The sequence below is a fragment of the Urocampus carinirostris genome, chromosome 11, assembly GCF_059441175.1.
Source record: "Urocampus carinirostris isolate Australia breed hairy pipefish chromosome 11, RoL_Ucar_1.0, whole genome shotgun sequence".
Lineage (NCBI taxonomy): Eukaryota > Metazoa > Chordata > Actinopteri > Syngnathiformes > Syngnathidae > Urocampus > Urocampus carinirostris.
In genome coordinates this window covers 23,843,855-23,869,381 of record NC_142359.1, presented here as the reverse complement: position 1 = coordinate 23,869,381, position 25,527 = coordinate 23,843,855, and the positions used below count along the sequence as shown (strand labels likewise).

Genomic DNA, 25,527 nt, shown 5'->3' with positions numbered 1-25,527 from the left:
ATCAAAGGCTCTTTTCCCCTTTTTTTAACTCTGTCGTGCCTTTTTTCAGTTGATGGAGAGGGAACAAGAGGGAGATGGGCAAACACGGCCACATGCCTGTGTTGCGCCAGGCTTCATGGCCAAGAAGACAAGCTCGTAGATCCTTGGTGCCTATTGTCGCAAGGCCTCCCCTTTGAGCGCATGTGAAGGAAAAGAGAGTGAGAAAAGGCGTTCGCGCCTCTTTCAAAGGCTGGTGATGTCAGTCACCGGAGGCATATCCTGTGAAGGCTTTTTTAAATTTGTTCTTAAGTAAACATTCTCTTTTAACATACACCAGCTTTTCAATATAAAGTTCCCCACTGGGTGGATTAACATTAACTGATAATAGGCGAAATTATGTTAGGACACGCAATTAAATTAATCCCCCTGCATGACACATGACACACATGCAAATCATTAATCTTTTGATTATAAATGAACACTTTGGAGTTTCAAATCTTTATTATTGTACAACTTGAAAGTCTGGTCACTTCTTGTGAATTAATTGTGGGTCTTTTTGTGTTTTTGGCAGTGTCGGTGATTGGAAAAGGATAGGGGAAATGGATTTGTGACAGTGTAGTTCCTCTACAGAATGTTGGCATGTAAAAAGCAGAAAAAACGTTTGAAAGCTTGCAAGCTATTGGCAATAAGCAGAAATGACGTCTGACGTGAGGGAGGTGGAAGGAGGAAGCCGCGCGTCTTTTACCAGAACACAGAAGACATTTCTTAGGATTTAGTGATTTAGAATTAAACTGATAGTCTGGTAAGCATGTTCTTTATGTAAATAATTACCTAATTACATAAAAGTAAGTGGATGCTGGGTAGATCCTCTACAAAGGGGGGAAAAATGGCAAGAGAGAAGCCCGGCCGGCCGGACTTAATAAATGGCATTTTAGGCCCCAAAATCAGGCTTAGGCCTAACATCTTACCTTCACCTGAGACCGAGAAAAATCTCATAATAGTTTAAAAAGATAGCTTTTTTTCTTATTATCCTGTAGCAACATTACCATCCATAAAACTTTTTAATGTGTGAATTTCGACATGTAAATTGTTGAAAAGGATGACACGTGCAAACGTTTTCTTCTGCTCTCCTTCAAGTACACGAAGCTAACTGCGAAGGGTTTTTTCTTGACGCGTTCCACGGATAACTTAAAATGTTGCAAACAAAATCCTGCGGCGATAAAAGCAATCAGCGTCCTGGTGACTCCAGCAATAATTTCCATACAAATGAACAGCCTGAAGGCGCCAAGACAAAAGAGATGAGTTGACAATTGAGTGACAAGCAGCGCTTTATTTTGACGAGTCAGGTGTTTCCCTCTATCTTTTTAAAGGGACAATGTGTAATATTTGCCTACTAGATGTCACTGTATTTTGTTGTACAACTGAAAACAAGTGCTACAAAGCACAAGAAAGAGTACAACCTACAGAGACACAAAATGATCGAATTGCAACATCTTTCTTTTTTTCTTTTTTTGCCCAGTCTTTTGCAAAGTAAAAAACAGAAAAAGAAAGGAAAAATGGAAGAAAAAATGAAAACTTCAAAGACATAAAGGGAAATAGAATAAAAAAAAAGTTGAGACAATTAAAGAAAAAAGCGAGGAAAAAAGACAAAAAAGAGAAAAAGAAAAATGTGAAAAAAGAAAAAAACCTCAAGACAAAAATAAGGGAAAAAGAGGGAAAGTAAAGAACTGGAAGAAAAAGAGAGAAAAAAGGACTAAAATAGGAGACGGAGAGAGAATAGGGAAATAAAAAAAGAGTAAAGGAAAGAAAAAAGAAAGAAAAAAGGAACTCATGAAAAGAAAAAGAACCAAGGGGAAAAAAGACAGATTTTTGTTTTTTGTGGCTATCTGTAGCAGCAAGATAACAATGATGTCAGCCCAATCTAAATGAGCCTTATGTTATTTCAAATACATTTTTTTTAAATGCACAGGTATATGATACGTATTTTTGCTTATTTTTCAAATAAATATATATATTTTCAAAAAACTTTTTTTTTCTTCTTTTGACCACTTAAAGACACTAAATAATACACAATTTCCCTTTTAAAACACTCTGTCAGATGAAATGGAATGAGTCCTTTAGTATTATGTTCCGCAATGCAGTCTTATTCATTAATATCATTATTGGGTATAGTCCTCAACACAGCCTGGGAAATCATGGGCTCCGCTCTACCCAGTTTGGAGAACAAGATGGAGAATGGAGTTTAAGAAAACCTTCGTTCTTTCTCGTGTCCGAATTTTCTCAGCTGCTTCGAAGACAACACCGAACTCAAAGTCCATCGGAGATGAATCGCTCGGTTAAATGCAAACGGAAATATTTATTTTGTGTTGCCCGGCCAAATCCAGATGGCCCAATTACAGAGGCAACACATACACTTTTTTATTCTCTTTTTCCTCAACTTTCTTTTCGTCTTCGTGAAGAGACGTCCGCATGACTGCGAGTCTGAATTTGAACGTCCAAAATGGAAGTCTGAGCTACAGAATTGCTGCAGACTGGATATATATATTGTGTTTTCCCCACTCTAACTTTTTTTTAAGTTAAAGGAATTGGTAAGCTTCATTATTGATGCACCACATTTTTCGGCATCGAAAACGACCAAAAGTGTATTTTGGGTTTCAGACGAGACAAAAGAAAGATAAAATCGAAAAGGGATTTCGAATCTGCGATGTTGTCAAAAGTGAGGCGAGTTGTGTGAAGCTGGCTTTTACATGGGGCGGAGTTTGTGCACAACAAGGCTGCATAAAGAGACCTTGTGTATTATTTTACAGGTCCTTGTGGTAAAAAAAAAACACTCTGATTTATTGACAAAATCATATTTTTTTAGTAATATGCCAAACTACTTAAACTTTCATAGGAACTTACATTTTCTTCGAGAATCGAGAGCTGACATCATTATCGACCATCTTGTTTCTACGGGTACCCCCAAAAACCATGTGCAAGGCAAAAAATGTGAAAAATAATGGTGCGAATTGGCCACTTTGAGTCTCTTTAGTGTTTTGTCTCACTTGCTTTTGGTTGCACTACATTGTATAGGGACACCTAGTGGTCAAATGATGCACACATTTTTTGGAGAAATTTGTATTTATTTGCAATACTATATGCCACACTTTAATGTAGCTGACATTTTTGGCTAATTTGTTTTGGCAGGTACCCTGAAAAAAACAAAACCTCGTGCAGAACAAAAATATTTTGAAGAAAAATGGTGCATTTTGGTCACTTTGAGTCTGTAGTTTGTATCCTTGTTAGTTCTTTGTTGCACTCCTTTTTGTTTGCACTATACAATACAGTAAGGTCTAGTGGTCAGATATCACACACTGTCTCTCTTTAATTTAATGCCTCTATAATTAATCTGATTATATCTATTAATAGGTTTTAACTTTAGTAGACATTAAAAATTAGGAGAGCAGACATTGATGTATTTTGAATATGCAAGGAGGACTGGGAGAGAAGCCTTCAGATAAAAAAGTGTAACCTGTCCTAAAGGCCTTCCCCTGAACCCTTTTATTACATGCAAACAAAATTGCCCAGATTGGATTTGGCGGCTTGGGGTGGTCTGTGGTCGGGAGCTGCAGTACCCAATTTAGCTGCCAAAGGGCGTTGGAGACCCCATGGAAGCTGACCACATGAAAAAAGTATATCGATTCTCTTCGATTTATTGGGGACACAAAACCGAGCTAAAGACACTTTGAGGGCCCAATAGTACAACTATTTAAATTGTCACAAAAATCGGTTCAGCCGTTTCAGAGCCTATAAGTCGCAAACAAACACAATCTGGATTTATATGGGGGTAGTTTGTGTCTTTATTATTCAATCCAAAAACTATTTTGAAATAAAAAAACCTTAACCTCGATCAAAAAAAACTGTTTCAATCAAAGAAAAAAATTGTTTGAAAGCATAAACATTTTGACACTCAAAAATTGCATTTGAACACTTTTTTTTGGATTGAAAATGTTTTCTTTGATTGGAGTCACTTTTTTGTGTTTCGATCATGTTTTGGGTAGGACATTTGTCTCTTTATTGTTTAATGAAACCTATTATTGTTTCAATCAAAATATACATTTCCAATCCCAAAAAAAAGTAACTTCAAAAATAAAAGTAAAAAAGTCATTTGAAGTGTTTATTTTTCGATTGAATCATTTTGACACGAATATCCCGCAGTGGGTGGGTGCTTCCCGATTGGTCAGACAGGTTTGAGTGACAAGTCTCTGCACTAATGATGTCTTTCTGACAAGGAAATCACGGTTGCCACTGCATAGTGGTGGAGTTTTCGCTAAGTACATACAACTGTATTAATACAATTGGTGTTATTCTCCTACTCTGATATTTTAATAAAAACATACTATTAACTATTTTATGTGATGGTGATAGATATCTAACGCCTTCATATTGTCTGGCAGGGAATCTATCTATCTATCTCTCTATCTATCTATCTATCTATCTCTCTATCTATCTCTCTATCTATCTCTCTATCTATCTCTCTATCTATCTCTCTATCTATCTCTCTATCTATCTCTCTATCTATCTCTCTATCTATCTCTCTATCTCTCTCTCTATCTCTCTATCTCTCTATCTCTCTCTCTCTCTCTATCTCTCCCTCTCTCTATCTATCTATCTATCTATCTCTCTATCTATCTCTCTATCTATCTCTCTATCTATCTATCTCTCTATCTATCTATCTATCTATCTATCTATCTATCTCTCTCTCTATCTGTCTATCTCTCTATCTATCTCTCTCTCTATCTCTCTATCTCTATCTATCTGTCTATCTCTCTATCTCTATCTATCTGTCTATCTCTCTATCTCTATCTATCTGTCTATCTCTCTATCTCTATCTATCTGTCTATCTCTCTATCTCTATCTATCTGTCTGTCTGTCTGTCATATCCCTCGAGAGGGGTGACCAACAGCAAGACAACACATACAAAAATAAAAAGGGAAAAAGTAGCAAAAACACACACAAAAATATTTGGACCATGGCCAACCCAAATGCCCAAACATCCACACAAGTTAGGCAATTTGGCACCTAAGTAGGTTAGCTTTCGTCCCTCCAGATGAAACGGGACTCAAGAAAGCGCCCATGTCACTCGGGTCAGGGTGACACAACACACTCTTCTGTTCACCAGCAGGGCCCGACAGCTTTCACTGGTTTACCCCTGCCGCATCATACAGGTGCCCTGCACATCCCTTAGAACACCCCCAAACATCCCACTCTCCTTTTACAACACCCTTGTCAAATCTACCTCCATAGATTTACAAATTAGTTTACATCTCCTAGGTTAAAAATAAACAGATCAGTCTTAAGGAGTGTACGAATGAAAGAACGGCAACAAAATTGACCGATGGAGACAATTAAAACAATAAGCAGTGTGGAATTTTAGTCAGAACAACAAACTGGCATGCTATGAAATATACTTTGCAGATTTCCAATATTAAAACAAAATAAACTTATTAATCTTTCAAAATTAAAATCTATTTTGTAGGGATGAATCTGGAATGGCGGTGCTTTGAAGGACCAGGCACGCAGTAACGACTTTAAAATACTGTTAATGAAGATTTCAGCGAGTTTAACGTGTCAAGAGGTTTTTTTGATTTTAATTTTTTTTTTTTAAATGAGCTTCGCTTGATGAGCCGGCATTCCATTTGAACCTCATTCTCATCATGAGGCATTTTGCCTCCATGTGTTTGTTAAAACAAATGTGCGTACATAATTTGATGGTAATTACATGCGCAATTTGTACCAAGCCGTAAATGCGTTCGAAATTTCAAAATAAGATCAAAACTATGATGGTGAGAGAGCTGATTTGTTGACATTGGAATGTCTTTTCAGAGCGCTTTTCTTTTGTTAATTGAGCCGTTCCACCGTTAACGTATCGGTGGTAAATCTTTAAAGCTAAATTGCCAATGAAACAAAAAAATTGCTGACTTGTTCCGATGAGCTCGTAAGACGTAAGCGTAGCTTGTCAGTCAGTTTAACGAGGGATCGTTTGGGTGCTTGAAATCTTGTAAAATGCACGAATTTGAACTCCTCCAATGCCATACGTTTTCATAAGCATTGTCCCTGAGTGCCAAACCGTAAAACTTCGTGTTATTGTTTTTATAAAATAAAATAAAACCATTAAATAGGGCTTGGTCCTGCTCATTGGTAAGTATCATCACTCTGGGAAAGATTTCAGCATGATAAATGACCTTTAGAAGGCAGAGGTAGTTTTAATCAGATCTTTGTCCACACCTTAAGGAAGCCCCCGCTGTTGTTGCCTTATTTTTCCAGCAAAACCGTGTGTGTAGCTAGTAGGCTGGGGGAAGCAGTGTGGTGATGGTAGGTAAGGACAAATGTGTAACAGAACCTTTACAGAGCTTTTTTCTTTTCCAAAAAAGATGGCAAAGTCCATTTGTCACTGCCTGCTCAGGGAGGGATGACATTTTGTGCATGGCCAACGAAACATAATCGCCAGGGTGACTGAAATCGTGTGATCACTTCACCGGAAAAATGTTCCGCTGAAAAGTTCTTGCAACGTTCATGCATCGGTGTTCTTGCAAAAAATGTTATTGCAAGCAAAGGGCCATTGTGTTTATGGAAATCAATGTATAGATGTTGGAGGTATCAAAAAACAAAACAAAAATAAAGCATCAAAGTAAAACTTCTGCTTTAAATGCATCCTTTCACAAAAAGCTGTATTTTCGAAAAACTTGGCAATGTTCAACTGTTGTTTACTAAACAATGGTAAAAGCTAAACAAGCCTCTTTTTTGGGTGAAGTGGTTGTAAATGCTTGAGATTGTTGCTGTTTCTCAACAAATCTGCTTAAAAATGACGCCAAGAACCATTGCTTTCTGGCGGCTTTGGTTTGCCATTGCATTTCTTCTTGCCTTGTGAAGTTGGCATTAGTTTGTATGGCATTGTTCTAGCTATTGTCATCGCCCTCTCCACCTTTTGGCCTTATGAAACATGTGCAAAAATTATGTACATTAATTACACCATGCAAAGAATGTCATGTTTCCCAGTGGTAAATTGTAATGAGAAGAACTTCCTGCAACTGAAAATATAAGCTCTATTTACAACACCTATTTGGGTAAAGATTTGTCTCTAAATCATTACAATTATTACACTCTTACTGTTCGGACCAACAAATATAGTAGGGGTTGCGGGGGGCCCAACCTGACATGCATATTTTTTGGAATGTAGAAACTGACGGGAGTGCCTGGAGGAAAGACAAACAAGCACGGGAGAACATGCAAACTCCGCACAGGAAGGCTGGTAGCTGGATTTGACCCATGAGCTGTGCCGCGCCCATCTAAAAGTCATATGTCTTGTTAAATGCACACGCAAGACTAATAATTACATATGTAAATTGCAGAATGATTAGTGGCTCTGCTAAACACCGGATTCACACCGAATTTCATCTTTTAATGGCACTGAAAAAAATCTGGATTTGCAGGTCTTTCGAAAGTGCTTGAATCGGGCCATGAAGAACCCTGTTTAATTCACGTCTTGCATTATTCTTTGCTCTTTTCCCAATGATGTGATCGATTGTTAACCCAGTTGGGCTATGAAGGTATCGCGCATCCAGCGAGCAACGTTTTCCCGGCCTGCCACAAATCATCTTTGTTCATCAAGCTGCTACACAGATTCCTAATAGAGTTTAATTAGCAATAGTTGATGGAATTGGCCCCCAGAGAGTTTTGCCGTCTGAGACCCCCAAGCCAGACGGAGCTAATCAAAGGCCCGCCGCCGCCAGATTATTGATCCATTTACGCTCTGCGATTAATCGGAAGACAAACCATGAGGCTTTTGAAAGTCGGCGCTAATGAATACGCGGCTGAAATAGACAAACGGGAAATGAACGAGTTGGGATGGATCGTTGCTTTCTACTCGATACTTTCTGGTCTTGCAAAAGAATCAAGATGGCGATCGGTGAATGACGATCCAGGGGAAAGAAAATGGAAACATCTGCGACATGCTGACGGATGTCCACGCTTTTATTAAAAATGACAGGACGGCTTGACTTGCTGTTAGGATGCTAATACCCATCACTAATTTGATTTTCACTATCGCCCTCTGCCATGAGGCAGGAGAATTGCAATCATCAATCTGCATTTTCACAGTAATATATTTTCATACTTATTCTTTTAATTACCGTCTTTTCCGCACTATAAGGCGCACCTAAAAGCCTTTATTTTTTTCAAAAGCTGACCATGCGCCTTATAATACAGTGCGCCTTATATATGGATCAATATTAAGTTGCAACTAAGGCAAGCAGCCGCCGACTAGATTTTCCCCCGAAGGCGAAGTGCACCTAGAAATGTTTAAAAACGAATACTGTAAATGAAGACAATATGATAATTTACATTTTTAACAAGGGGTGCACGGCAGCAGATTGGTTAGTGCCTGGCACAGTTCTGAGATCATGGGATCAAAGCCAGCTACTAGCCTTCCTGTGCAAAGTTTGCATGTTCTCCCCGTGCTTGCGTGGGTTTCCTTCGGGCACTCAGGTTTCATCCCACATTCCAAAGACTTGCATGTCATGTTAATTGTCCAGTCAAAATTGTCCCTAAGTGTGAACGAGTGATGGGTTGTCTGTCTCTGTGTGCCCTGCGACTACCCGAAGACAGCTGGGATGGGCTCCAGCACCCCTGCGACCCTAGTGAGGATAAGCGGTGCAGATAATGGTTGGATGACGTTTTTACCGTTTGTGGTTATTGTAGCTCAGGGGGTAATACAGCTCATTTATTTTTGTAATTATATTTTGAACCAGTTACATTGTATTTTTATCTCGATTTTGTAGAAGAATTGCCAAAATAATACTTAAAAGGCACGAGCCAATGGAAAAATATAACGTTCTCACTTTTTTTTCTTAACCAAGAAAATAATAATTGTAATCAGCAAAATAAGTGCTAGGTTTTTTGTTAATTTGATTAATTATTGTTTTGTAGTGCAGTTTTAAACAGCTCCTTGATGCAAAAAAAGTATTTCAATGTTTCCCTGTACTACCTTATGAGCATATAATCAGTATTAAAAATGGAAAATAAAAATGTGATTTGCTGCCACCTATGGATATGGATGAATGCTTCAGTTTATTGTCTGATCACTACAAGAAAGCAGAGATATTGACCAATTTTCTTGCCAAGATAAAATTGAGTAATTTCCTGCGGCACAAAAGACAAGGTCTCACGGCACACTGCTTGAAAAACACTGTTACATCCCTGACTTATGTTTACTTAGAAAAACAAAAGAGTAATTTTATAAAACATAAAACTATAACCTCTTCCTTTTTAATTTCTCGTTAATGACTTGTTTTTCTTCTGTAGAATGACCTTTGAAAACCAGCCTGGCTATTCCAGATGAGCACTCTCCGATTGCAAAAATAAGGCTAATTTACCCAAGGGAAGCTATTCTAGGCTAATGTGCTTGCCCCTCTTGCTAAATAGCTAGCAATTGATGGTCTAGATGGCATCGTTATATTCCTGTTTATTTTTACAGTAATCTCCTGTGAAAAGTTTTGCTTCCCGAAATGGGAGTGCAGCCAGCAGCTTCCGTGAATAGTTTGTCTGGGCATCCGAAAGGTTTCTGACACGATCACGGGCTTACCGTGCCGGATGCCTGGCATATGCGTCATAAATCTCCCCGGGCCGATGTTCCGGGCACGAGCTAATGCTGGGAGGTCCACAGTAGGGATCGGATCTCACAGGTGGAACGAAAGAACCAGGAGCTTTGGGATTCCTCTCTTAGGGGAACCGGAATAGCCGTGTCCTGATTGCCGGGGTAAAACCGTCTTAGGTGAAACTCCTTCTTAAATGTGGCAGCCAGCGTTTTGGGAGCTTTCCTGACCTATTTCTGGTGTCGCATTGCTGCATTAGCTAGATAAAATATTACCTTACGTTCTTTTCATCAATCAGCATGTGAATATTAGTACCTATTACGCTAAGGTGACTTTCCTATGGAAAATGCATGGGAGTGTAGAACCGGTTTCCATTTGTTCTCTTTTGCAAATATCGATTGCAATCTAAAGGATTGTTTTTCCTCTTTCCTCTGTTATTTATGACTATGTCCAAACGTATAAGAGCTTTTCTTCCCCAACTCCAAAGGTAACATCTATGCCAATTTGACTCCTTTTCAAGGATGCAGACACAAAATACGATTTAGGACAAGGATTTAGAACAAGGATTTATTGACTCAAAAGGAATCTGTATCAGCTCTTGTACAACAGGGGTCTCCAGTATGGTGCCTCACTGGCAATAATGTCGTAACAACATAATAATATGATAATTTGTTTTAGAAATGTATATAAAAATTAGTGCCCTTTTGTGCCAATTAGTTAAAAAAGAGCTCTGTTTGAAGATTTTGCAAAAATTGCACGGCTCCTAGAGGACTGTGCGAGTAATAATATCATTCCGGGGCGGCAGTAGCTCAGGAGGTAGAGCGCTCGTCTTGGGATCAAGGGATCCCAGTTCGAATCCTGGCTGTCCGTGTTACATGTCGAAGTGTCCTTGGGTAAGACACTGAACCCTTAATACCCCCAATAAGCAGGTTAGCGCCTTACATGGCTGCAAGGCCACTATTGGGAAATGTGGAGCACATTGTAAAGCGCTTTGGGAAGTCATTGACTTGAAAAGCGCTATATAAATGCAGATCATTTAATTTTATTTCATTTCATTTCAAAATGGAGAGAGCTTTAAACCACTTTAAACCTACCATAACCGGACCACCCCCCTAAACCAGGGTTTTGAAACTTTTTTTGCCCCAAAGAGCCATCATAGTAAAGTATTTATTTTTCTTTTTTTTGAGGGAGAGCCATACCATATATATTAAGACTCATTTCAGCAAAATCTCCAAACCCGCTCTTTACACAAAATTTAAATTTTCAGCACATTTTATTTCACTGTTTGACATTATATGATTTGATATAAGCCTGTGTCTCATATACACAAATATACCACTTTAAACTTGTGTATTTCTCGCAATTATTTAGGATTGTTGAGGCTAATTGAGGCTAGACCTTTTTTTCCCTTCATAAATATTGTTTTCAAAACAAAGTGCCAGCGGTGTTCTTTTGTAAAAATGTCACAAAATACTGCAAAGAGGATACTGACGTATCTACCTTCAGTGCAGAGGAAAGTGTGCTGTGTGAATAGATCCGCCAACCATACCGCTCATCCAATCAAATTGCTCTGTGTGCTGGCTGGCTTTTCTGGTTGTTTACTTTTTCTTCTGTGGATTTTCATTATAAAGTTTTTCAACAGTGGACCAAAACTATTTACTGAGCTTCCATATCAAGGATTATTTAGCAGCGTACAGCCAAAACTGGATCTGTCAGTGTGACAACCTGACTGTAAAGTGTAGTATAGGACATCTTGGTCCAGGATAGGACTCTAAAGTCACCAACAAACTCACCGATAGGAGTGTAAAGCCTTGGTTGTACAAGCGCAATCAAGCCAGCAGGTAAATTGTAGTTGAAACTTTGCCCATTATGTACTGGTCTGAACTGTGAATTCTATTTGCACTATATCGCTTATGTACGTACTACATTTGACTCTGTGATCATCAGAATTGGTTATAGATGAGATTACATGATTGATTTTATCTCCAAGCCATATGTACCTATGAAAAGAGCCATATCTTGCTCCCGAACCATAGCGTCCTATCCCCTGCTCTTCGGCCCAAACAAGGAGAAAACTAATCAAAGAAGCAACCAAGAGACCCATGATCACATTGCATGACCTGCAGGCATAGATGGGACAATATGTGCATATTTGTGCATAACCTGCTTAAGTCTGCCTTTTATGGAAAAGTGGCTAGAAAAAGGCCCTGCTAAAAAAATACCATAAAAAAGCCCGATTGGCGTTTGCAAGAAGCAACCTAGGAGACACAAATAACATGTGAAACAAGGTGCTCTAGTCAGATGAAACCAAAATTGATTTTTTAGGCTGAATGCACAGTGGTATGTTTAGTGTAAGAGTAACTAACACTGCACATCAACCTGAAAGCGCCATCTCCACCATAAAACATGGTGGTGGCAGCATTGTGCTCAAGTGTTGCTTTGTTGCTTTTCTCTAGAAAAGACATGGAAGAGGGGGGTGGGGGGTTGATTTGGCGGCAGAAAATAATTGAGAAACACTGATTAACATAAAAACACACACACACACACATCAGGTACAAAGTACTACTTAGCTAGATCCAAAGTTCGCTAATGTTCAATTGGCTAGATAACTAAGGCAGTTAACATTATTGTATTTGTCAAAATACAATATAATATTTATTATTTGTGGCCTTTCTTCACCAGTGTGGCTCTTGCAGAGCATCTCCTGGAGAAGGGTCTGACTATTGTGGGAACCGTGCGACAGAACAAGCTGGACAGCCCTCCAGTCATGAAGGCTAACAAGCCAAGGGAGCTCCACAGTACTGAATTCATGTTCAATAGCAGCATGACCATGATCAGCTGTATGAGAAAAAGGGAGTAAGGTGTTTGTGGTACTTTGAACAATGCACCACAACAAGATAGTGGATGAAAACAGCCAAAAGAAAAAAAACAGAAGGGATTCTCTCCTACAACCAGACCAAAGGTGAAGTAGATACAATTAGATTGATAATTCCACCCCGAATGCCTACTCATTATTTAGGGCTCAGCATCCCAAATTCTACACAAGTATCCCCAATGGACGTTGACACTTTCTCAAAAAACTGTCAGAAGAGCTTGTGACACCGCATATGAAATTCGACTGCAAAGTAACCAACCGAAGTACTTGCAAAGGCAATGTGTGGATTGATGAAAAAACAAGGATCACAACGCCAACAATTGCTGTAGGCAATGCAGTACCCATGTGTGCAATGCACACAGCCAGAAGCAAATAGTTTGTGAAAGCTGCATACAATGAGGGAAGCTATTTGTTTGTGTACATTTGTGAGGGCTGACATGTTTTTTGCACCTATTCAGTGTTCATTTTACCTCTGAAAAGTGATGGGTCCCGGGGACTCGCATGCTCAAAAATCTATGGGTCCCAACAGAGATCTAAGGGTCCCCAAAATTTAGTGTGCTCCATGTCCTTACAAACTTTCGTATTTTCCCTTACAAAATACAAAAAAATCTTTTTTTTTTCCAAACATGTTTATTTGTGTAGTTTAACATGTTATATTGTAAATGTGTTTCCTCATATCATATATATTGTTAATGAAGATTTTGTTGCGAGACACTGAGTTGCTCAACATGAATGAGGATTATTATAAAAAAAAGTTCAAAAATGAGGTCGCTTGGACGTTCACTGTAGAAGGAAAAAATACATGCAAATATAATTTAGAATAATACATTTTCTTATTCAAATTATTATTTCATTTCCTGCATTAAATTATTGTTGGTAATATTCTGATCAGAAGGGATCATTACAAACCTGTCTTTTTTCATTTTCTCCTTTTAGACTTCCTTTTATTCTGAACTTCTTTATACAACATAATTATTCGTAATATAATGCATCAAAGCAAGTGAGCCGTTTGAGAGCCGGCTCTCTTTAATGAGTTGAGCCGAAAAAGCCGGTTCTCTAAAAAGAAACAGACTTTCACTACACAACTCGAACTGGAGATCGGCGTGCAGACGAAAACTCGAACCGCGAGACCAAAACAACAATGGCGGATCTGCCTCACGAAAAGTTTGGAGTGCGGTAAATCTTTGTTAAAAAATGATAATGACAATTTTGTGTCAAAAAAGTTGCGTCCCTGGGACACACGTTGATTTGACACGATGCGTCCCCAGCAAAAATAATGCGTCTAGGACGCAGGGACGCGGGCAAACGAGAACACTGCCTATTAAATGTTCTCTGTCTGTCTTCCATGTAGTCAGACATAATGACACACAAACATTCCCGATTGGTTATTATTTGGTAAAATGTGAGAACATAAAATGACTAATGAACTCACCAAAAATCTATTGTTGAAGAAAATATATAATCTCCAACCAAAATAAAAGAAATATCTTAAGTTGATTACAAAAATGCATTTTTGACCCCACTTATGGAAGTGTATATACTGGTTGGTCATGCGTTCTAGGGTTAAGGAACTTAAGCTGTTTTGTAAAGAAGAATGGGCACATATTTCTGTTTCAAAATGTGCAACACTTATAGAGACGTACCTCAAAAGACTTGTGGGAATTGTTGGGAATTAATTATCAAAATTTATCGTTTACCAAATTGTTCGAATTAGTTATCTGACTCCATTAACCAAACACAACCTACATTCACCCAACAATTATGTGCGCTCGTTTCTTGAGAGAAAAATGATCAGGAAAGCTGACATTTTCACACGGGGGCAGATTTATTTTCCCTAACAGAAGAACTAAGTGAACTCCATCGAAGACTAAGTGAACTCCATCGAAGACTGCCAAAGTGACGTTTAAGTCTGTGTGAAGCCTTCTTCTGAAGTCCTTTAGCTTTATCTTATTGGCCCACGTCTCCCCGCAAAATGGTGTGCCGGCTCCTCCCATGGGCATGCCAAGCTGAGCCCACCGTTCTCAATACACAGCAGCTTGATGTCTGGAACATTTTGTGTCAGCACACTTACGCGTCCTGTTATCAACAGAACTAGACAAAATATTCTGCATTTTGAACAGCCTGCCCTGTCATTGAACTAAAGCCCACTCGGTGAAAATCTTGCATTAAACTGTGTCAATTGTATAAAATCCTTTATAGTCAAAATCTATAAAATCCTTTACGGTGATAGCAGCAAAAGGAGGTTATACAAAGTACTCAATGGGGCGCCAATACTTGTAATGTAATGTCTACTTTTCAATATATTAAAATATTGAATACATTTGATTGCGTCTCACATGTTGATTCTTAGAAATTTGTATTTATCTTTTTTAATCTATGAGTTTGGGGGAAGGGGGGCAGTACTTTTGCAAGGTACTGTATAAGTAACAAATACATAAAGGTGAGTTCTGGATGGAAAACGATCGAGTGTCAAATTTCTTTATATCAGTGACTCGGGAATCCAATTCTATCTACTCGTGTCCTAGTTGTGGCCCGACTTAGTCAGCATGTTGAAAGGTCTAGCGCTGTCACAAGCTGACAGTTTCAGGTCCCTGAAACTCGATTTAGCGTTGCACGCTTTTCGCGACGCAATGTTCTCGCATCAAGGGGAAGGATGCCAATTAACAGAATTCCCCAGGAAGGAACGAATGGCCTTACCTCAACTCATCCTCGCTTCATTTGAGGACATTTTTGATGCTCCTTGTGAATGTTTTCATCAACTTACAAAGTTTGTTGTTTGGCAAGGTGCCTTAGCACTCGCAACATCAGTCCCTGCCTTTGAAAAATATCCTCTCAATGTTATTTAAATAGGAAATGTCTACTATGTCAACTCAGAAAGCTCATACCAATTTTCGATCATTTAAAAAAAAAAAGTAATCCCTCGGTTATCGCGGCTAATGGGAACCAGAACCCCCCGCGAAAAGTGAACATCTGCAAAATAGTGTTGCATCTTTTAAAAAAGACCCCAAGGGTCAAACTTGCCTTGGGATGACATCCTTACTGAGTATTCGACTGTAACAAAACAACAACTTTAGAAAAAATGTCTAAAGAATGAATCAATGGTCGTCATGGTCATTATACAAAAGTAAAATGAAATTGGAGGGCTTCTCCTTTCAGTGCAAGAAGGCAATAAAGATAGTGGCTGGCTTGAGCCAGGTCTCCGCGATGATTAAAAAAGAAGAGACCTAAATGTGGGGGTTTCCCACAAGTTGTAGCTCCTAGTCATTTGTTTCATGGGTAATGGATCTGGTGTACGATTTTATTGATGGATTATTTTTCAATGTAACGAGCCGCTAAAAACTACGCCTGTCTCTCTCGCTGTCCCTCTGTCTCACTCTCTGTCTCTCTGTCTCTGTCTCTCTCTCACTGTCTGTCTCTGTCTCTGTCTCTCCCTCTGTCTATCTAGCTGTCTTTCTATCGCTTTGTCTCTCTCTCTCTCTCTCTCTCTCTCCCTAGGTACCTCTGGGCAACCAAAAACATAACTGCTGATTTTGTGCTGTTCCCCAAAAAAATATCAAATTAATAAATAATTGTGTGGATTCTTCAAAATGATGAGACTGATCGTGATTTGTTTACCTGATATAACTGCAATTGGCGTTCAGAAATATTTAAACTGTTTCTTTCCAAACACAAGATAAAAACGCAACACTGGAGGTAGAGCTCCACGATGTGACCTATTGCGATTGTGTCATCGCAAGATGCTGCAATTTTTTAAGGATTTATAGTCCAAGTGTGTTATTTGAGTGATGAAAAATTGACAAAGTTCGGGTTTTAACAGCACCGGCCAATCAGAGGCACGTTTTAATGGCACTTGCCAATAAAGGCGAGGCAAAGTTTTCTTGCAGTGTGCGCGCAACTGTGTAAGCTGTCAAACGGCTCTACAACAACTGTCCACTAAAACAAACCCAACAGCCTATAGCTTTAAGAAATTCATCAATTAATTCTGACTCTGAGGAAATTTTAAAGAAGGCAAAGAAATACTGATCACCAGCGGGTGCTCCGTGAATTCTTATCGCGTCCGGGAATCAACTGAGGCGACGTCTGAAGGGAAAGCAAATGGCTAGGCTAACAACTCTTAAACCACCGCTGCTGAACGTCACTAGTTACCAACACCAGATCCATTACCCATTATTTCTTGGGAAACAACTATATTCGTGACTCTTGTATTTTAATCATGGCAGAGAGCGCCTGAGACTTTACTGAAATCGCAGTTATCTGATGCAAGCGTGCAGCTTGCCAGTCGCTCTCTAAATTGATTTTTTTGCACTGAACGGAGAATCCTTTCCAATTTTCTTGTACTTTTGTATAATGACAATTACTTTAACTGAAATTCAGTTTTTATTTCTAGATCTATAGTTTTTTTTCTTACAGTTGTATATTCTGTCGATAAGAACTTTATTTTGAGGTAGGTTTGCATGTCCCATTGTTTAAGTTTTCCTAAAAAAAGTCACTAGCACAGAATAGCACTTTTCTTTTAAAATCAAATCGCACTGCAATTCCAATAAAGGTCTGAAAAAAATCACAATTAGTTTTTTATTTTTCAAAATCGTGCAGACCTAATGGGGGGATACAAACCTATGCTATTAAGCTAATTCTGAACCTCTGGTACTCCCCCCCAAAAGGTTTTTTTTGTTTGTTTTGTTTAAGTATTCCCTACTGTAACATAGGATTGTCTTAAGGCGGGGTTGTCGTATCTAAACCGACAAAACCACCAAAAGGCAGAGACGCTTTCTATCGCCAACAAAGTTAGACTTCTCGACATGCTAAAGGAAGGGGCTTAACTGTAGATGGAAGCTTCCCTTTAAATAAATAAGGTCTTCCAATGTTAGTTTTTTTCCCCCCTAAAAGAAAGCTTCATAGATGGACTGTTGTTTTTATTTTCCCCACAAGCTAGCAGTAGTGGCCTACGCTAGTAGGACCCACAATACATGCTGGAATTCCTGGCGTGCGTATTTCTAATGAGCTTTCCCCATGGATGCTTTTTCTTTGGTCCTATCAAGATATATTGGACCGATCATATGAATTCCACTACCTCCCCACCAAAAAAGTTTCTTCCTTGCGGGTTATAAATCACAGATGCAAATTCCAATATCAACAACAAACGAGCGAGCAGCCGGTCGGCCGGCCACGTTTTTTATTTCTAAATTGTTTTTATTCCGCTGCTTCAATTCAAGCGGATACATGAGGAGAAATGCCAACTTTCAAATGGACTTTATTAGCAGATTCCCTTGCGGGTGCTGTGCTCAGGATGCATATTATTTATTCAACTTTAACTTTGCCCACACGGATCAATAGATTCGCTTCCTTTTTTCTTTCCATGCCAGACGTCAGACTCGTCTTCTTTTAACGAAGCTGGAGCTGAGCCTCGGGGGGGCTAGACCGTGCCTTTTTATAGAGCCACAAGTTGATCCCTCTATATCGGGTGCGGCCGATTTCAAAGACAAAGTGGATTGAAATTGGATGCTGGCCCGGTGTTCTTCGATTTCACGTCAATACTTGATCGATATTGCCTTTCGAGAAAAGGAAAATAAATGCTGGATACAGAGTTGCACGGAAAAAAATAGTCACTGATTTTAGTTGATTTTCTTCCATTTACTGATACTTTCCCATCCATTGATTTTCATTGGTTTTAATCAATTCATTTTCATAAGACGCATACTAGCTCTAGACTCTAGAGCATTGGTGTCAAACAAGCGGCCCGCGGGCCAAATCAGGCCCACTAAGGGATTGAATCCGGCCCGCGAGACAACGCTCAGAGAAGCGCAAGAGAAAAACAAGCTGCAGGTTAAAATATGTCAACTTGATGTTGCCAAAGCCAGGTTCCTCTCACACAGACACTGTACTACTTGTATTTATTTCTCTCTCTCTTTCTCTCTCTCTTTCGCTCTTTCTTTCTCTTTTCCACTCCCTTTCTCCCACTCTGTCTCTTTCACTCTCTGTGTCTCTATTTTTCTCTTCCTTTGTTGCTCTTGGTCTCTTTCTTTCTCTGTGTCTTTTTAACTTCATTTGCTCTAACTTCCTTTTTTCCTTTTCTCTCTTTTCTCTTTCTCTCTTCCTACCTTTCATGCTTTCTTTTCTCTTTTCTCTCCTTCTGTCTTTCTATTTCTCTTTGGATTTCTTTCTTCCTCTCCCTTTCCTTCCCCCTCTCTCACGACTTCTCTTTTTCTCTTTTGTTTCTCACGCTCTCTCCCTCTCTTCTTTTTTTCTTTCTTTGTCCCGCTTTCGTTCCTTTTCCCTCCCTCTTTCTCTTATTTATTTATTTTTATTTCTCCTTAATCTAGTACTTTGGCCCCCGACAGAATGTTTGTTCTATCGTGTGGCCCCCGAGTTGGTAATGTGAAAATGTGAGAGGGCCGACTATTTAATAGATATACCCTCCTTGACACGTAGCTTGCCATTTTCACATTTTTTATTAGACTTGCAGAGTCTCGTGAAAAAGAGCTGTCGTGGCTTTATAACAGCTTCCAGTTGCTTCACCTGTTCATAGCGTTCATTTCCAGTTAGCTTTTTGTAGTCAACATGTTTGGTCTGGCAGTGCCTCTTGATATCATCTATCCATCCATTATCTGTACCGCTTATCTTCAGTAGGGTCGCATGGGCGCTGGAGCCCATCCCAGCTATCTTCGGGCAGTGGGCAGGGGACACGCTGAACCGGTTGCCAGCCAGTCGCACAGAGACAGACAACTCACAAGCTCATTCACACCTAGGGACAATTTGGACCGGCCAATTAACCTGAAATGCATGTTGTTGGAATGTATGAGGAAACCCACGCAAGCACGGGGAGAACATGCAAACTCCACACAGGAAGGTTTGATCCCATGACCTAAGAACTGTGCCACAGACATGCTAACCACTCAGCTGCCATGCCACCTGCTCTTGATATTATGTTCTTTGAAAACAGCCACAGTCTCTTGGGATTTCCAATTCACACTTGAACTGACACAATGGCGGCCCTCACTGTCAACTTTTCTTTTTTTATATACATGTCGGAAATGGGATTGACTGGAATTCTCCCAGAAATACAAGGTCAAGGTGGCCAAAGGGCTTCTGTCATCAGCTGATTTAATTTTTTTTGCACAAATGTATTATTTATTGCGTTCAACATTACCCGCGGGCCACATATCATAAATTTTAAGACATTAAAAATGTGATCACGGGCTGTAACTGGCCCCCGGGCCGGACTTTGGTCATGGCTATCATACATCAAAGCTACTCGTTTGATATATATTCCAATCATTTTTAATGTTTTGTTTAAAGAAGTACATGTATTGGAAAGGATTTGCCGCTGCTCATGGTTTATGCATAAGTTCAGTTTTCTTGCAATAAAATGTTATTTTGCAAACAAAGTGTTTATAGCCTTGGGTTTATGAAAAGCATTGTTTATCATAAAAGCAAAAAAAAAAAAAACTCAAGTGAAAGTCTTGCTTGAAATGCATCCTTTCACAAGGAGCCATTTCTGTTTTCTCGGAAACGAGTACTTCCGAGAAACTTAGCAATTTTCAACTGTTGTTTCCTAAACAATGGAGACATACTCCCCCTAGTGGGAGATGGATAGAGTTAAGATCACCCTCACATTCTTGCCTCCTTGACTCCGATGAGGAAATTGATACAAGGGAGGGGATTCCCAGCCCCTTCGCTCAACCCCAAGGGATGTGTCGGAAATCCTATCGTTGGGAGTCATTACGTGACCAAACTATAAAAGCTAGAAATATACTTTTTTCTATTGAAAGATGAGGGGCTCAGAGCTGCAAGTTGCTGCTAGCCGGTTTAGCCGATCAGGGTGCAGAAACAACGCACGATGAAAATCCGCAAAGTAGCGAAACCGAAAAGCAAACCGCGATACAGTGAGCGATTATTGTATCACTGGAAGTTTTTTCTTCTTCCCTCAACAGTGAAGCCCCTCCCCCTGTCACCCCCGGTGAGCCAATCGACCACGCCCGGCAGCCCGAGCGAGCGCCAAGCATTGGAGTTGCGGGTACGAGCGGTGGAAGAGGAAAACCGGGCGTTGCGCCGCCAGCTCAGCCGGCCGCCCAGGAGCCCTTCGTCTCGCCTACCGTACGCCCGTCACCATGGCAACCGCAGCCGAGCACATTCCGAAGAGGGAACAGGCGACAACGAAGGCCGCAAAGGGGCGGCGGTCGCGGCAGCAAACACCTCCGACTGCGTGCAGCAGCCGGCGGTGGATAAATGCGAGGTGAGAACTTTGCACTCCCTTTACAGTTTGTGATTTTTTTTTTTAACCATCTGTTTAATGTTGGCAACATCTGATAGCGCTCCCCGCAGAGACGTAGCACACTTCAGCCCAGTAGGGGTGCCCACTAAGGAGTAAGATCGCCGTCAAAAAGGCATAGCCACAAAATCACGATTTCTGACAATTTATATCGAAAAACGACAAGTATATATCAAAAAGCTTCAGGGGAAACCTATGAGTACAAAGGAAAAGCTTAGAAAAACTTACGGGTCAAAAAGCTACAAGTGTAAAACAAAAAAAGCTTCTGTAGAAAGCTACAAGTAGAAAGCAAAGAACTTCAAGAAAACCTACGGGTCAAAAGCTACGTGTACAAATAAAAAAAGCTGAGAAAACCCAAGAGCTGAAAAGCAACAAGTATAAAACAAGGCTTCAAGAAAACCAACAAGTTGAAAAGCTACGAAAAATAAATCAAAAAGCTTTAGGAAAACCGACAAGTCAAAAGCCAAGGGTGCTACTAAAAAGGCTGTGGGAAAACCTATGTGTCGAAAAGCTACCAGTACAAAACAAAAAGTTACAGGAAAACCCAAAGCGTCAAAAAGCTACACGACAAATAAAGAAGCTGAGAGAAAACATACAAGTCTAAAAGCTTCGAGTTCAAATCAAAAACCTTCAGGTAAAGCTTCCAGACGAAAAGTTACTAATACACATCAAAAAGCGCTGGGAAAACCCACAGGTCTAAAAGCAAAGAATACAAAACAAAAAGGTTTTCAAAAACCTACGAGTCAAAAACCTACCGGTACAAATCTAAAAATTCTGGGAAAACCAATGGGTTAAGAAGCTACAAGCTCAAAACCAGGAGTTACAGGAAAACCACCGGTAAAAGTATGACCAATCGAGAACCACTGTACCGAACCAAGTAGGTTTCTTGTTTGCTCGATTGCTGTCTTGTCTGTTCATAAGTTGTGCTCGTACATGGCTAGCCTGATGTATGTACTTACAGTATACAATTGTGGCGTTTAGTCCAGAAAATCAAATGCAAATTTCTCAGTAAAATCAACTCATACACCTAAGGCTTTTTTACCCTGTAAGCCGCATGGAAAATTTGTCTCTGTACTAAATTCCCACAGTTCTTTGGGGCATTAAAATACCATGGTTAAGGGAAACAGATCCATTGTGTTACTCAATACTCCTTATTGTATATCCTGGACACATCATCACTGACTCTACCTGGGCCAACGAGTGTTTGGGGTCACCAAGATGTTATTGCTGGCTCTTTGCCTGCTCAGTCCACAAATCCCAAGGAGCCGGAGGACACGGTGTAAAGACCTGCCTGCAAAGCCACTGCAGCCCATCTCAATAGGCTCGCAGCGCGCTCGGACAAAATGAATCGGGCCCCTGGTTGGTATGTTGCCTTTTGCTGGTGTTGATGCCGGATTGTGTGTGCTATTGTCCGCAAGTTCTGGTTGCAGCTCCTCTGATACCTGCCATCTCCCAAGGCCTTTGAGCAACAGCTGAGAATGTGTTGTAATGATCCTCTTTTCTGACAGAGATGATACATAGGTAAGTTTAGCAGTCCCCAGGTAAACAGGTTATTAGGAGTTGGGAGGACATCATGCATCAATGTGACCAGGAATTTAAAAGTGTCTGACTCTGTTTTTTAGAGTTCAGTCCTGGTGATCTTGCAATGACCACCACACTGCTGAAGGGCTCCTCTTTCACCTCAGCGTGAACCTCATCCTGGATAAGCTTTTGCCTTTCCCGTCCTTTGGTTTAGCTGTAGCATGATTTTAGGTTGCTGCCTGGCCTGGGCTGTAGCTATGGTTCCCACTAGGGTAGTGTTTTGCAGTCTCGCTCCGGCCTGCTCTACTGTATCCTCGGCTTCTCCACACATTGAGGTTATTGCTTGTAGCTCGAAGTGCAGCAGTATTTTTCAGATCACTGGTGAAGAGCTTGCCCAGGCTTCTCACTGGCATTTCTTGTACAGATGGAATTGTGGCGTCTCCCAGACTGAAGCGGAAGCGGTCGGTAACCTTTCCTTTTCATAAGACTCAGGATCTGGAATCATCAGGTTTAAAACACATGGCCATTTATTGAGTGGATCAAGGCCTTGAGGGAGCCATCTATATCTGGGCACTGATGTTGTGGTAATCCTGAGATTATCAATGAATACTCTAATTATGGTTGTCGGGTTCCAGATCTGGAGAATTGACCTGTGCTTAGGAACAATTCCACCAACTTGTGTGGAATCGACCCATATTCATTGGAGAGGTCCTGCCAAGTTGCCCTTGCTTTCTCGCACCTCAAGGGTCCGCTGTGTTACAACGCCTGCTTTGTCTTTGTGTTCTCATACTTCCTCTGCGTACTTCCAATATTGAGGTACATTTCTCTTTTCACAGTTTACCCTGAAGATATTCCAAAGGCGCTCCAACAGGCGGTACACTCTTTGAAGACCTTGTAGGCAATTCCACTTCGGGCAGATTTGATGACCTTGATGATTTCCTTCAGGGATGGTTCACTGATGTTTTACAGGCTGCAGGGTTCTGTTGGGCAAATCAGAATAGCACAGTGCCTGAGGTTTTGCTCTCTCGTGCTGTTGCTGTAGGTGCTCCTGAGGTGCTGAATTATGTCCTTCACAGGACATGAGAGCTGACCACTGTGTTTCTCTCCAAGCAGCTTCTTTGATAATCCAAACAGATTTGCAATGAAGATACTGCGCTTACGGGTCCATTCTTTGCCACATTCTGTTCCGTTCAGCATGTCGCAGGGTGCGGTAGCCTGTCCTTATCAAACTGTTGCCATTCTGACTCCTTGTTCCCAGCCGGCTGTAATATCCGACGATGCGTTGATAGTCTGCCTTGGGGTGTAGCTTGTGGGGCTTGGAGGGTCTGGGCACTGCGGGGTGTGCCCTGGCCTGGATCCTCCTCCGTTTTACCAGGTGCTGTAAAGGTTACCGGCAGTGCGCGTTGCGATACAGCTTTGCAGGAATGGGACATGGGAAAATGACAGAGACTCACCTGACTGTTGCAAATGTGAAACTAGCATTGGGACTAAGACCAGAATCGGATTATTGTTCGCTTTAATGTAATCAGAAAACGGTCAATATTTCGTTTCTAGTCAGATTATCGTCAGCATGAAAATGTACCACTGACAACAGTCAGATAAAGAAAAAAAAAACAGAATACTTTACCTGTTAAAATACATCTAGGGATGATTCATTCTGCCGCTTAAATAGCACATAACTCATTTTGCAAACAATAGTTTGATGTGAAAAGTGGGAAGTGGTCGGGATCACTTATCGTTTTTTTATTTTTTTTGACATTAAAACAAATAAATGGAGGTAAAAATTACCATCACTTTTCTTTCCAAACATGACAAAATAAAATAAGTGCAAAGCTGTTATTAGAACATTCATTTCCAACCTATCAAAAATGAAATCAAAACAGGGCTCTGATTGTTTTTTTATGTGAAGCGGCAGCCATATTGTGACAGAAAACAAAAGAACGAATGGAATGAGATGCAAAATGGTTTCAACAGATACGGGAAATGTTCCTGTCAAAGTATCTCGGAAAAAAGTAACAGCAAATGAATCAGCTTCTAAGGAAATAATAAGAATGAAATAAGTATCATTATGTCCAATATTAAGAACAAATTATAAATCCGAGCGAGAGAAAATAGTCAATATTTTAATATTAAATATTTAGTAAGATTATATACTGTATAATATTTGAGATATTGTGAATATGGAATGCAAAACTCAGGAATTCCCATATTGTAAAGAATCGAGGACATCATATTCTGGACTATAATCCTCAACCACTCTTTTTAAGGGGACAGCGTGTAATAGTTGACCAATGGATGTCTCTGTATTGTGTCATGCAACAGAAAAAAAGTCCTACAAACCACCATTTAAGGATACAAACTGCACAATTTTTCTTCTCCTTTTTTGACAAAAAATGCAGTGACAAAGAAGAAAAACATAGAACAAAAGAAAAAATAAAAAAGAAGACAAAAAATGAAAAAAGAGAAAAAGAAGAGAGAAAATTAGAGGAAAAACAAGAAAAAGTAAGAGTAGATAAAAGGAAGAAAATGAAAAAAGAAAGAAAAATTAAGAAAAAAAAGAAAAGGAGAAAGGGAAAAAAGAAGGGGAGAAAGGCAGCAAGATTCGTCAAGGATGTCAGCTGCCTCTAGGTGAGCCTCATGTTACACAAAATAAATACGGATTCCTCCATCTACGAGTATTTTATAAGAAAATGCATATTTATAACATAATTGATGTACTTTCGCTTTTTATTTGAATCATTAAAATTTTAGCATCAGAGGTCGCTAAATGATACACACTGTCTCTTTAATAAAAACAAATACCAAAAAGCCGCACAAGCCGCACTGGACTATAAATCACAGATATTCATACCAACAAATTAAATACTTAACATAAATGCACATGTTTCTGTGTCTTAGATTACGTTAAAAATGGATTAAAACAGCTGATCCAATGTACAGAGCAGGTGGGCTCGCTCCAGCCTCTCCTCCCAGGTTGGAGGGAAATAGTGTGCACGATTTTGTAGCGATACACTGGAAGAGTGAGACAGATGACAAAGGAAAGCTGCAAGAAAAACTGTCAGAAATGAGGCCTGTTTTTCACAACGGTTCTGTGCTAAACGGCACATCACACGGATATTGATAACCAAACTGTCACTTTTCATATCCCGTTTGATTTTGCCGTTAGCAAACGTCAGATTAGCCTCGATAACGTTTGCTGATTCTACAGCTGATGGAAACGTGCCCGGCAAATCCTTTGGCCGCTCGCCGGC

The 25,527-nt window shown here is 40.0% G+C and overlaps 1 protein-coding gene across 1 annotated transcript in view; it reads left to right on the top strand.

Moving 5' to 3' along the window:
• Positions 1 to 25,527, top strand: part of LOC148356844 (xylosyl- and glucuronyltransferase LARGE1) — a 126,592-nt gene that overhangs the window by 37,435 nt on the left and 63,630 nt on the right. Inside the window, exon 3 of the mRNA XM_088347298.1 lies at positions 20,418 to 20,719. Coding sequence (XP_088203424.1) covers positions 20,418 to 20,719 — 302 coding nt within the window. The remainder of the gene's footprint in view (positions 1 to 20,417; positions 20,720 to 25,527) is intronic.